Source organism: Dipodomys spectabilis, unplaced genomic scaffold (genome assembly GCF_019054845.1).
Source record: "Dipodomys spectabilis isolate Male_0828 unplaced genomic scaffold, ASM1905484v1 ptg000199l, whole genome shotgun sequence".
Classification (NCBI taxonomy): domain Eukaryota; kingdom Metazoa; phylum Chordata; class Mammalia; order Rodentia; family Heteromyidae; genus Dipodomys; species Dipodomys spectabilis.
Window position 1 is genome coordinate 1,739,517 of NW_024870876.1, and position 13,394 is coordinate 1,752,910.

General features: G+C 36.2%; 1 protein-coding gene across 1 annotated transcript in view; it reads right to left on the bottom strand.

Moving 5' to 3' along the window:
- The window catches only part of Rp1 (RP1 axonemal microtubule associated), a 172,292-nt gene that overhangs the window by 22,996 nt on the left and 135,902 nt on the right, over window positions 1-13,394 (bottom strand). The window contains exons 16-18 of the mRNA XM_042696149.1: window positions 12,379-12,510; window positions 4,436-4,635; window positions 341-427 (exon numbers count right to left, since the gene is read on the bottom strand). Coding sequence (XP_042552083.1) covers window positions 341-427; window positions 4,436-4,635; window positions 12,379-12,510 — 419 coding nt within the window. The remainder of the gene's footprint in view (window positions 1-340; window positions 428-4,435; window positions 4,636-12,378; window positions 12,511-13,394) is intronic.

The following is a 13,394-nucleotide window of genomic DNA, read 5'->3' on the forward strand; positions in this document are numbered from 1 at the left end:
GCGTGCCTATACTAGGGGTTGAAGCTAGTGACTCTCACTCTTGCTTTGCTTTTTCTCTCCAGGTACTCCATTACTTGTACCATAGCTTCACCTCTGGCTTTTTTCTGGTTAATTAGAGATAAAAGTCTCACAGACTTTTCTACCCAAGCTGACTTTGAACCTCGATACTCAAAGTCTTAATCTCATGAGTAACCAGGAGACACTGGCGCCTGGCAAGAATAAAACAATTTTTCACTCTATTTACAAAAACTGATTTAAATTATTTCTCATTTGCTTCATGTGGCTTACTGGCTTCTTTTCATTATAGGATGATACTTAATACAAAACAAAAAGCACTTACCCTCTGTAAACTCCATTCTGGTTGTCTGCTGGATCCATCATGTCCTATTCTTATCTTATATATCTCCCCAATGCTTCCTATTTCAACCTGAAAAATGCAAAAGGGAAACATTAGCAGAATGTTTTACACTAAGCACATTAAAAGTTTCTTTTTCTTCTTCAAACTAAATGCATTTTATTGTTATTGGTGGTGGTAGTGGTGGGACCTAAGACTTGAAAAGCTCTCTGGGACTCTTTTAAGTCTACCAATGAAGTCCTTTCAAACAAGAGTCATAGTCAGGTGCCACCAGTGGCCACACCTGTAATCGTCTCTACTCAGGAAGCTGAGATCTGAGGATTGTGGTTCGAAGCCAGCAAGGGCAGGAAGGTCCATGAGACTCTTATCTCCAATTCACTACCAAAAAGCTGGAAGTGGAGCTGTGACTCAAGTGGTAGAATGATAGCCTTGAGCACAAAAATTCAGGGGCAGCAACCACTCCCTAAAGTTCAGAAGCAACACTTAAAAAAGAAAAGAAGCTATTTATGAATCTCACAGAGAATCTGAGACAGAAATATCATGAAACTTGACTAAAAATACTCAGGAAAGACTCAGATGAAAGAATAAGATAAAGAACATGCATATGCTCGGCTTTCTGACTACCACACATTTCTCACTAGAAGCCAACACTTTCTGAATTCCAACAACAGAAAGATGGCTCTTATTTTAAGAATCAACTTTTACCAAAGAAAAGCTAAATATATAACAAATTTTACAAGTCTATGGGAAGTACCTGTGAGTCTAGAACTTCCTTCCACTCTGAAGGAGTCTCTTAGACTCCTAGGTAATGGGAGTGTTCTGAGATCTGAAGAAGAAAAACTTGCCCACAGTGTACATGCACATGTACATGTACACAGAGTGCATGATTAGCTTGGACACAGCCCAAGAATATTTGTTAAGCAGAGCAATGGAAAACTGGACAGAATAGGCTTTGGAATTACTTTGACCTCAGCTGAAACGCTTGCTGTTGTAAACTGGTGGTGTTTCACATTTACAGGCCTATTTTCCTTACCTCTTGAATGGATATAATATATAACTTTCAGTTCAACAAATAAATGTTTATTAAAACAATAACCTGGAGTTTATGCAAGGTCACACATATGAAATGATGAAAATGATGGTATAATCCCCAATTTGAGGATTAGCTTAGAGAAGGAGATAAATTTATAAATAGATAATTTACCTTATTATTTAATGGCTTAAATTTTACCCAGTATCATTGTTTATGTTGCAGATAACTGATTATAGATATGAATAGGCAAGTACTTACAGGTTATGTTTGACTAACATCATTGTGTACCTACAGACTAGATCCTGAAAGGACTAGGACAGTCAAATTATCAGAAGCCATCATAATTCCTCTTTTATACATATATGTCCCATGCTTTGAGAGTTCTTGTAAGTGCTACCACTGATGGAAAATAAACTGAAAGCACTCACCTTCCTCCAACATCTTAGTACTGTCCTTGCTGCTGACACTGTTGACTCATCTCCCCTCCTCTGCCCCCTGAACAAAGGTGTACCCACTGGTCTTGGAAGAGAGTTTGAGAGAGAGGGCACCTCTGATGCTGAGGGTGCCTGGACATCACAGATGCTGAGATCTCGAAATTCCTCAGTCAAAATAATGTTGCTCTCTCACCCTGCCTCCAACTCACCTGGCCTGACTTAACTTTTTCTGCCTACTATTTAAAACGACCCTCGTTGTAAAAAAGGAGGGGTACCATTTCCCCTTCAACATGGCTGAAGGAGACTTGGGTACCCTTCGCATTTTTTCCTCCTGAATAAAATCTGTTTGATTGTTGAGTTCATTTTTCTGCTCTCTTTCTTTTCTTACAACTTCCATTTTCTACCCATAGACTCGTAGCTAGATCAGCCTTGGACCTCTTATGAAGCCAAGCCTAAAGAACCATGCTGGCATCAACTGGGGAGAAGGAAAAGAGAGAGGCTAATCCCTCACTGACAATCTGACCCACCACCCATTGCCTTCTTTCTGCAGCTAGTGTCCATGACAGAACATAGCTCTTCCCACCATTGGAAGTGGTAGATCATCCCACATTTTAGTTCTAGTTAGTCTCAAGTGTTTCCTTTCTCCACAATCTAAATGAAAATAAACTGGAATATCAAGTGTGTGTAACCTCAAGCTTGCCTAGCAAATAGAACTATCATGCAATACAATCAGCTCTGATCAGTATCAGCCAGGTGCAAATGTGTGACATGCAGTTCCTCACATAAAAGACCTGTGGAAAATAAGGCATTTTAAAGTCCATTTAAAAGACTTCTTTAACCAAGGCCTGATCCCATCACTAGGATAACAGCTTGGAAATGGCTGAGTCTCTGTTCTCACATCACACTTAGGAAGATAGGCTAGTAGGAAATATACCCTATGTCACTGACAAAGACAGGCAGAGTCTATGGCACTAGGATCTCAATGTAGTCAGTACCTTATACGTTATCCATACATAATTTATACCTATCAGGCACCGTGCACAGAACATACATTTCCAGCCCTCTCTAAACCTCACAATAAGACTTTCAAGTGAGGATTATCACCTCTTTGAACTAAGTATGAAACCGAAATTTCAAAGTACAGGTACTATTGATTTCAATTTAAATTTGATATCTAGGATCTATGGCCTCTGTTCTGAACTAATTTACTATATATAGAGCATCCTATATAGAACATCTTGAAGTTTGTACAGAATGGATATTATTTCCTCCATTGTACAAATAAAGATAATGCTGGCCCAAAGAAATTAAATGACATATTCAAGATGACGCAGCTCATCATATGGGAAAACAGGACTCCAACCCAGCTTTCTTGATTTGCAGCCTGGTGTTATAACTAGGATGCTCAACCTTGACTGCATTTTAGAACTACTAGGGGAGCTTTTTAAAACATCACTGCCCAAACTGCATCCCAGACAAAATAAACTAGACTCTCTGGAGGTAGAACTGGTCTTCATTAAACTTTAAACCTCCCCCAGTAATTCCAAAGTGCAATCATGAAAATGTATACCATCAACTCCAAGATTCTGCCTTGGGGAAAATTTCCTCAGAAAGATATCCATGCGATTTATCATCACACAAAGATATACACATCATATGTATATGCATTCTGAATTCTAAATAACTATCATTAAGTAATTATCATTAAGAAATATATGCATACATTATGATTGAGCCCAAGTGTTTCTCCATGACTTCAGAGAACTTCTTTTATTAACTAAAATTTCATTTAATGATTGCAAAAATAGAATGAGAGGCTAAGGTCAGAAGATTCAGAAACCATTTGGGTATTAGGAAGTGCACGTACTTTAGTGCCAAGCAGCCTTGGCTTCCTCATGACTAAGATTGGCTTCAATCATACCCTTGACTCAGACCATCTAAGAATGCAAAAGAGATCTTCTCCAGGGAGAATAACTGCTGTTTAACAGCAGAATGGAGAGGTATTGTAGCTTTCACCCTGTAGGAGGTTTCAAATTAGTGAAGTGGAATGTAACTGTCCTAATTGAAATTTTGCCAAAGCTCTGAGGAACTAGACAGGGAGCCAGCTGTATTCAAAACAAAGCATCCCTGTGGTATCTGACACCAAGAAATAAAAGAGAAAAATTAGAACAGGACAGAACTTTATAACACAGCCTGTAAAATGACAAAAAAGTGATTTCACATCCGTCCAAGTCAGATGAATAATAGTTAAGAATATAGGCATGTATATGTAAGAGGGGTTTCCACTAGCAGAAGAAGCTCCTGAAAGTTTATAATGTGGTTATATTTTGAGTTGAAGCCTATGATCTACAAGGTCTTTCTCAAACCAATGGCCTGAAATAAGCTATATTGAAAGAAAACAATTTTCTTGTATTAATTTCTTTGCCTGTATAAGACACATGCGCAAAAGAGTAATTTCTTTGATTATTATATAGGCATTAAGTTAATTTATGAGGATTATAGAAAACTAGCTATTTATTTGATACAAGAACAACATACATACATAGAAATGTCTCAACAATATTCAAAGAACATTAACCTTGTTTGAACATTATTACTTCTGATGTTGTTTACCTGAAACTCGGCCTTGTGCCTTGGAAGGAAGAGCTGTTCTGGGCTGTCTTTGCTGAGTCTTATTGGTCCAGTAACTCCTTCGTCTCCATATACCCAGAGTGAGACACTGGCTTGAGTCCCTGTATCTCCCGTCAGCACTGACACTTTCCATTCATCTTCTGACAGAAGAGTCTCACTAGTTTGGGAATGTAGAATTTCTTCTGGGGGGATAAAAGTATCAGTGGTAGATCAGCTACAACACCAGGATGACAGAATCTTTTGTAATAAGGCGACCCAAGAATAGCAAGACTATATGGGGTTAGGAATAAGGACACTGAACTATAAGGACTCCAAGGAATTGTGTTTGTGCTTGTCTCCCCATAGCAAGGTTCTGGTCAATTGATATCAATTTAGCTAAATACCAAGTATATATTGATCTTTCATTGTCCTTCGTTTGTCCAATTCCTCTGTGTCCAAAGATTTTTCATAAATTTGCCTGCCTGCTTGTCTTGTTCATATATAACTACTTACAACATAAAGTAACACAAAAGTGGAATTAAAACAAGTTTTCAAATGAGATATAGAAACAACAAATTGAACACAATTTTTTGAAATATTTCTGAAACAAAGCCTGAAGGGAGAGGACAACAAAATAGATTTGGAACTGAGAGGATTTTTCCACATATACAAAGGGTTCCTGAGGTACTCAGAGCAGGTGCCTGTGAGAACAGGTGCCACATAGGATGAATATTCCACAAGGCAGTTCCAGTGGCCAGCAATGCCAAAACAATCACTTTTTTGTAAAAATGTTAGGAAGTTCCATGCTAGAAGTCTCCACACTGGGAAGTTTTCACACTCTCTTGAGCCTGGAGCATCATCTGTGTATCAGAGGCATAGCAGTGCTAATAACAAATCCCAAGCAACTCTTCACTGGTTGCCTGCATTTGTTCCAACAACAGTACCTTCATTTTTACAAGATCTTCTACAGTGATATCACAAGCCCACAAAACAACTGAAAAATTTGTTTTAAGTTAAAACAAATGAATTTTAAAATAATAACAATGCAAGAAATTAAAAATGCCAACAATTGCTGTGAAAGTTTTGTTTTCTCCGTGTGTTGGGGAATCTCTGTGATTATGAAAACAGGCACTTTCTCTTCCATCCAATAACAACCATCATTCATCAAGCTTTTACTCTATGATGTTCTCTATGTGACTGTATCATATGCACTTTTCATTCCATCCTCATTACAAACCTAAGAGATGAGTCAAATTATGAGATCTTTGTTAAGACATAGAAATAAGACACAGAGGTTAAATCAGATTTTAAGTTGCATAAGCAGACCACAGAATGTTTAACTCAAATGCCCATGAACTCAAACTAGCTTGTAGGTATTTTAAGGTCACCTAAACACAATTTAATAGATCATAAAAAACAGTGGGCTTGCTAGCATTTGAGATATTATTCTGTGCCAGCTCTCTCTTAAGTCCTTAACGTTCATTCTTGTGTCACTCTTACTCAATCCTAAAAGGTACTGCTTTCTATTAAACAGGTGAATGAAACAGGACTTAAAGATTAATGGTCTGCCCAAAGGTACACATGCAGAACCAAAGATCTAAGCTTCAAACCCAGCCAGATTAAGTGTAAATCCCAAGCTATTTGGGGGACAAAAGCAAAGGAGAGCAGACCTAGAAAACATAAGAATAATCGATGCAACAAAATTTCAAGCATCTTAATTTTCAAAACCAGATATTATATGTGAAAACCCAATTACATCTTAGTCCATCATTTCTAGTCAAAAGCAGACTTTCCTCAGAACCAACAGCACTAAAGTACATCATCAATCAAAAGAGTAGAGATGCTAGTCGGCAGGGACTCTTTAAGGTACTGAATCATTTAATTAATATCGTGTGCGTTTTTTAGTTATGTAAAAGGATAACTTTTAATTAATTCAAGAAAATTTTATTTGCACTGGGCACTGGTGGATCAGTAATCCTAGCTACTGAGGAGGCTAAGATCTGAGGATCATGTTTGAAATCCAACCTGAGCAGAAAAGTCCCTAAGACTCTAATATACCAAAAAAGTGCAAGTGGTGAAACACTAGCTTTGAGCAAAAAAACTCAGGGGCAGCACCCAGGCCTTGAGTTCAAGCCCAGGACCAGCACAAAAAAAGAAAGAAAACTATTTAATTTCTATTATTTCTTGGGCACTATGCTCTAAAAATAATGGTATAATAATGGTACTGATTAAAAGTTTAAAAAGTAAATAATGAGTCTTCACTTTGAAATACACTCTTTAAAAATTCTTTTATCCTTGCATTCTGGGATTTGAAAAAAATCTTTAAATAGTTATGCAGGGTTTCAATTCAACATGTCAATATATAGTACATTGCATTTTAATCATTGTCACTCCTTCCATCATTCTTTATAAGCCCCACCCATTCCCTCGTTACCTATTTCTATTTTCACATAAGTATACCGTATACTATATCTGGAGATACACACTTTCTAGTGAAATGTTTGTATTTGAGACCTGAAAATACATCCATAGAAAAAAGTAGTACAGCCAAGTTCAGCTGTAGCAGAGAGCAGGCAGTAATGATGGGCAGGTGTGTGTGTGTGTGTGTGTGTGTGTGTGTGTGTGTGTGTGTGTGTGTGTGTGTGTGTGTAGGTGTAGGTGTGTTCACGAGTGAATAACTGTGTGTGTATGCACTTGTATATAGTTTAGTTGTTTGTTTTACAAAACTTGCAAATGTGTTGATGGTCTCTTAAGAGTACCTTCTTCCTGCACTAATATTTTTATATCATTTGCACAAATAAAACACACAAGGAGGATGCACTCATGTTACAAAAATGGATGACTTAATAGAGTATAATCTATAATACAGAATGATGCATTAAAGTTGGTCCTGTTATCAATTAAATATGAATCCCATCTAATGCCATGATCTTCTGGACATGAACCAAACCCCATTAGTCTCAGACAATAAATTTCTCCATCTAAGAACCATAAAAGCATTCACTTTTGTTGACATGAAGTATAAAATATTCTAAATTGGAAAAATATTTTATGAAAATGCTAGGTTAGGCAATTGACTCCTTTTGGATCTTCCTGAATAAAATCCATGATACCTAAATGACATTCAGATGACGCAAAACTTTCCTCTATGGGGTAATATAACATTTTAATTACTCAAAACAAAACAAAACAAAATTGCTAAACCATTGTTGTAGCTGCAGGACTATTGTAGCTTTGTACCAGAAACATAAAGGATAAAAATAAATAACAAATTCGTTGATTTTAACAATTTACAGGTAGATCATAGTTGAGGTCAGCTTAAAACATGAATCACTGTCAGAATAGACCATTTAAAGATAAGCTATACAAAATTTCACATCATTCCAAAACAGTATTTTGAAAGCTAATTTATGTTCAAATGTAAGGCAACAGTAGAAAACAAATGCCATTTGTTACTTGATAGCTCAGATTAGAAAAATGGACATGATTGAACCGTAACTTCAAAAGAAGTAGGATCATCTAAAATATAAGAAGAGCATTCTTCTCAATGTTATAATGCTACAATGGAAAAATACCTGTTTCTACAAAACTGACATGTTCATGTCAGTGGTCTGTCATGCATGCATCATGTCTTCCAAACTGAACAACTGACTCTCAATTTAAGGTATAATAGACATTTGAACAAAAGCACAAAATGCACAAAGCTTGTAGGGCTAGCTAACAAATAAAAAACCAAATCAACTAATCAAAGGTATCTTGATGTGCTAGAAGGCTGAATGGATATCATGAAGATAAAAACTAGTCAGTATCAAAGTAGAAACCTTGATTGAAAACATCACTTACATATTTTGCACTGAAAGGATACTATCTATAAAATATGCTAATACTATAACATATACCAAAATGCAATGAAGATGCCTAGAGGACATATTACAGATTCATAGTATATTAACTGATATATCAGGTCCACATTAAAGGAACACGATTATTCTAATCTGCTCTGGTTTTTATGAGAAGATTGGTTCCTGCTTGAAGTTGACATTTTAAAAAGAAATATTCATAAAGAAAAGTCTTGAGTCATACTTTCAGCTTGGTATTTTGCTGGTTAATTAGAGACAGAATCTCACAGACTTTTCTGCCCAGGATGGATTCAAGCTTCAGTCCTCCAGGTCTCATCCTCCTGAGATTACAGGCAGAAGCCACCAGTACCCAGTTTATTCCTGCACTCTTAATGGGAACTTCTTACTCTTTTTGTCATATTAAAGATTATTTCAAGTCAGGCACCGGTGGCTCCTGCCTATAATCCTACTTACTCAGGAGACTGAGATCTGAGGATCATGGTTCAAAGCCAGCCGGGGCAGGAAAGTCAGTGAAACTCCAATAAGCCACCATAAAACTGAGGTGGCACTGTGGCTCAAGTTGTAGAGCTCTAGCTTTAAGCTGAAGAGCACCCAGGCCCAGAGTTCAAGCCCTGCGGACCCGCCCCCCCCCCCACACACACACAAGATTATTTCAAATTCTCACTCTATGATAAATGAAAGGTCATATCACCTTAAACTGTAATTAACTTGAGTATATTCCAGGGAGGGTGGGATGGAATGGTACAAAGGGTCAAACTAAAACAAGATGACATACATGCTAATGATAGCTGATGCTGAGTAGTGGTTTCACATGGTTTGTTATTCCATTCTCTCTACTTTTGTATACATGTGAAATTATTTTAAAAAATAGTCTTTAAAAAACAAAATTCCTAAAACCAGGCACTATGGCCCACACCGGAAATCCTAGCTACTTGGGGGGCTGAGAACTGAAGATCATGGTTTGAAGCCAGCCGAGGCAAGGAAGTCTATGAGACTCTTATCTCCAATTAATCAACAAAAAAGCCTGAAGTGAACCTATGGCTCAAGTGGTAGTATGGCAGTCTGACCACAAAAGCTCAGGGACAATACTAAGGCACTGAGTTCAAGCTCCAGTTTGGGCACAAAACAAATAAATTAAATGAATAAAAAATTCCTTCACATATTCTAATAAAGTTAACATTATAATTCAAGTTGGATCTAAAGGAAAACCTCTACAAACATAATAGTAACATACACTTCTGCTTACTACAGCAAAAGCATTATTTATTTTATATGTAGGTTATAAGTTCTAAATTCTCATCCCCTTTTGGCATAAGAACTTATGTCAGATCTTTCTTTTGGATAAATAAGCATTTTGAACAAAAAGGAGACAAGTTAATTTTGCCTATAAATCTCATCCTTAAAGCTATATGCATCTTGTTCTAGCCCCAAAGTGGGCTGACAAACACAATCTTCAATAAAGAAAACTTGCTTTTAGATGTCTTTAAAAGTAAGAAATAAGTATTCTAAAATATTGCAACTAATATGTTTTCATATAAGTGGCTAATTTAACCCAAATCTGTCCAACAAGACAGCCAAATTGTAAATATAAGGGAGAAGTATTTCTTGCAAACTACAGGACTGTTTCACAGATGAAGAAAACTGAACTACTGAAAGTATTTTATAGGTGTAAAAAAAGACAATTTTCTACTCAGCAGTGAATTACAAACTTTTAGGTAATACTCATACATGAAGACCTCTTCTTCCATATAAATAAAGTCATAGATGTCTGTAAAACCTCAGTTAAGACAGATCATGAGCTTTTCCTAGATGCCATTCTTGTCAGAGGAGCTTCATTAACTGGAGTTCCAGGATCATGGTCAAGCCTAAAATTCTGTGTAATGTCAATAGTCTAAACAGATCAGGAAAAAGTTAATCTCCAACTTCTTATCTCAGTCTTCAGCTTACTGTCCATTTCTACCATTTCTACCATATGGCCATTATCTACAATGAAGAACTTGTAAGTCTTTACAATGGATTAATGATTCAACTTTTATTTTGTATCTGGGATCCCTCTGTATCTTCAGATCCCTTATTAGTTTTAGTTTTATATCACTGTGAATTTCAGAATTTATCTAATCATTTAGCTGTAAACTTCAAGAGGACTAAAATCTAATCCATTTGTCTATCACTATATTTCTTTACATTTAACATTTAATTATGCATGCAATACATACTGGACAGCTGGTTACTTAAAAGAATGGTTTATCAAGATCTATATTTATCATAAAGCCTAATTTTTTTCATTTTTACAAATTACTTGATGCTATAGTTTTAATGATATGCCAAAGGTCCAGATCCATTGTTAAGAGCTTGGCACCTAGGGCAGTTCTCTTAGAAAATGATGAAAATTTTGGTAAGTAGGGGCTTTTAAGAGATCCTCAGAATTTCTCTTTCTCTGTCTCTCAGAGCTCTCAAGTTTGACACATAATCACTTGTTTGCCCCACTATGCATTCTCATTCCCATCACCGCATCCCTAAGCGGAGGCTGCTGAGGACCATCCTCACCAATCCTACTCTATGCCACTCTGTAGACTCTGAACCTTCAAAACTGAGTTAAACCTTTTCTATTCATTAATTCACTACCTCAGATATTTTGTTTTAGTAAAGTTAATACACTTGGTCTACTTCAATTAAAAAGTTGCACCTTTCACGCCTTAGAATTTTAACAACAGTAACACTTTTCATGTTTTTTTGAGAGCAGAAAAATTTTCATATGCCATGTAGAAAGTTCATTTCTAGTGATTTCAGGCTGCATGCTATTTTCAATCAAGTCATTTTTTTTCTTTCTTTTGCCCATTGTGGGGTTTGAACTCTGGGCCTGGGCACTGTCCTTTAGCTCTTCAGCTCAAGGATAGCACTCTACCACTTAAGCCACAGCACCACTTCTGGCCTTTTCTGTTTATGTGGTGCTGAGGAATCAAATCCAGGGCCTCATGCATGTGAGGCAAGCACTCTACCAGTGAGCCACCTTCCCAGCCCCCTCAACCAAGTCAATTTTTACTTGAGGTGGTCACCTCTACTTTAGGTACCTTTGCTTCTTGATAGAAGATGAATTCTTTGGTGAGAAATTTTTAACTAAGCATATGCAATGTTACCCTTTACACTGCCCACATGTGGTATGACATGGAAATAAATATAGAACTTGACATGGAAATATAGAACTTGGACTAGATTAGTGCAGTAAAAATGAAAATGCTAATTACCTGTTGGTTGATGTGACAATACGATAGTCTTATCCATGAGACATCCACTATTTGTTACTGTCTCAAGATAAGACACTCAATTTTTAAAAACCACTTTGTCCAAGATTCTATATTCTATATTATTTGTTTGCCAAGATTTTTTTTAACTTGGTTTAAAGACAGTAGTCCATGTCCTTTGCCCCCAAGAATGAGTAGATTTGACACATAGAATTTGTCAGATATATATTATACAGTTTCTATGTCAGAGTAATGGAGATTGTTTTTGTTCTTTTTCACACTTCTGTTAGAATTAAGTTTTCAGGCATAAAATGTATTCATGAAATGTTTTGGAACAGTTAAATATGATGTCATCATTTACCACAATCTTTTGTTAAGTCATTGTTTTCAGGTAAGCATTAAATTTTAAACAAAGAAGTAAACACATTTAATATCTATACATTTATTACAATATAAAACTAAATAATAAAGTCAGGTGCTGTAATCCTAGCTACTCAGGAAGCTAAGTTCTGAGAACCATGAGTCAAAGCCAGCCAGGGCAGGAAAGTCCATTAGCCTCTTATCTACAATTAACCACCAAAAAGCTGAAAGTGGAGCTGTGGCTCACGTAGACCACTAGCCTTGAGCAGAATGAGCTCAGGGTCAGCACTCAGGTACTGAGTTCAAGCCACAGGACCAGCACCAAAAAAAAAAAAAAGAAAGCAAGGTAATAATTTAGAAGTAACTCCTTTGGTATCACAGAATATGCACTATAAAAATAAAGTGCTCTTCTGGAGTAGCTACAAGGAAGAAGCAACACAGATACTCAAAGCAAAAGAAGCAGCAAAAAAAAGCTTTTGCTTACTTGTAGCTGAAGTAGGCAAGGGCCCTCTGACCTCAGATGCTGGAAACATTTTCTTCTGGTTCTCTGACTTCTGGATCTGTTCTTCTCTTTGGATGGGTGTTGCAGACATTCCCATTGGGTTTTCTCTGCCAACTGAAATTAAGAGTTTAAAAAGTGCCATCCTTTCAAAATCACTTTTTTCTTCTCTGAGGGTTCACCATATGTTCAGCTAGGGGAGTTTAAGTTTCCTCATTGTTTTTACTTCAATGCCTACTAGAATCTTTTTATTTTGCATTACATTGTTACCTAGAAAATGACTTTTTATTCTTACCAGAAGGCTCTGCATGGATGGTATTCCTATAAAATCTATTTGCTGCTTTGTAAATTCTAGCAACAGTTTAACATCACAATATGAACCAAATGACTTATTCAAGATGTTTTTCTTACAGATTTTAAAGAAGAACATTTTTGATAATCTACTACTTGGCTTTTCTCAAAAAACAGACTAAAGTTTTATTTAAGCAGAACTTCATGGAATTTTACTAGAATATGAGAATATGAGAATAAAAAATATACGTAACTATAAGGAAAGAAAAACATTACCTACGTTAATGCTTTTATAGAGAAGCAAGTTGTTTTAGTTTTATTCAAAAATGCATATCTGTAAATTAGTTTAATAACAACTTCAATTTTATAGCACATGCTCAATAGTAATATTTATATTTGAGATTTCAAAGTTTAAGTTGCTCGTGTTTATTCTTTAATATCAGACATAAGGTAGGCACTTATGTTTTAAATGATAGTAAATCACTCTATGAATGTCAAGTTTATAGATCCCATCAGCAAAAAAAAACAATCTATGGATTTCAGATTCTATATAATATGAGTAATAGCAGGCTTCTTAATACCACAATTGCACTCAACAATTGAGATGACTCATGAAGTAGGAGGGCACGTCCATCTCAGAGGTATGGAGTGAACAACTCAATCAAATTAGTAATAAACAGATGATACAAGATTGTTTTTTCTAAAGAACT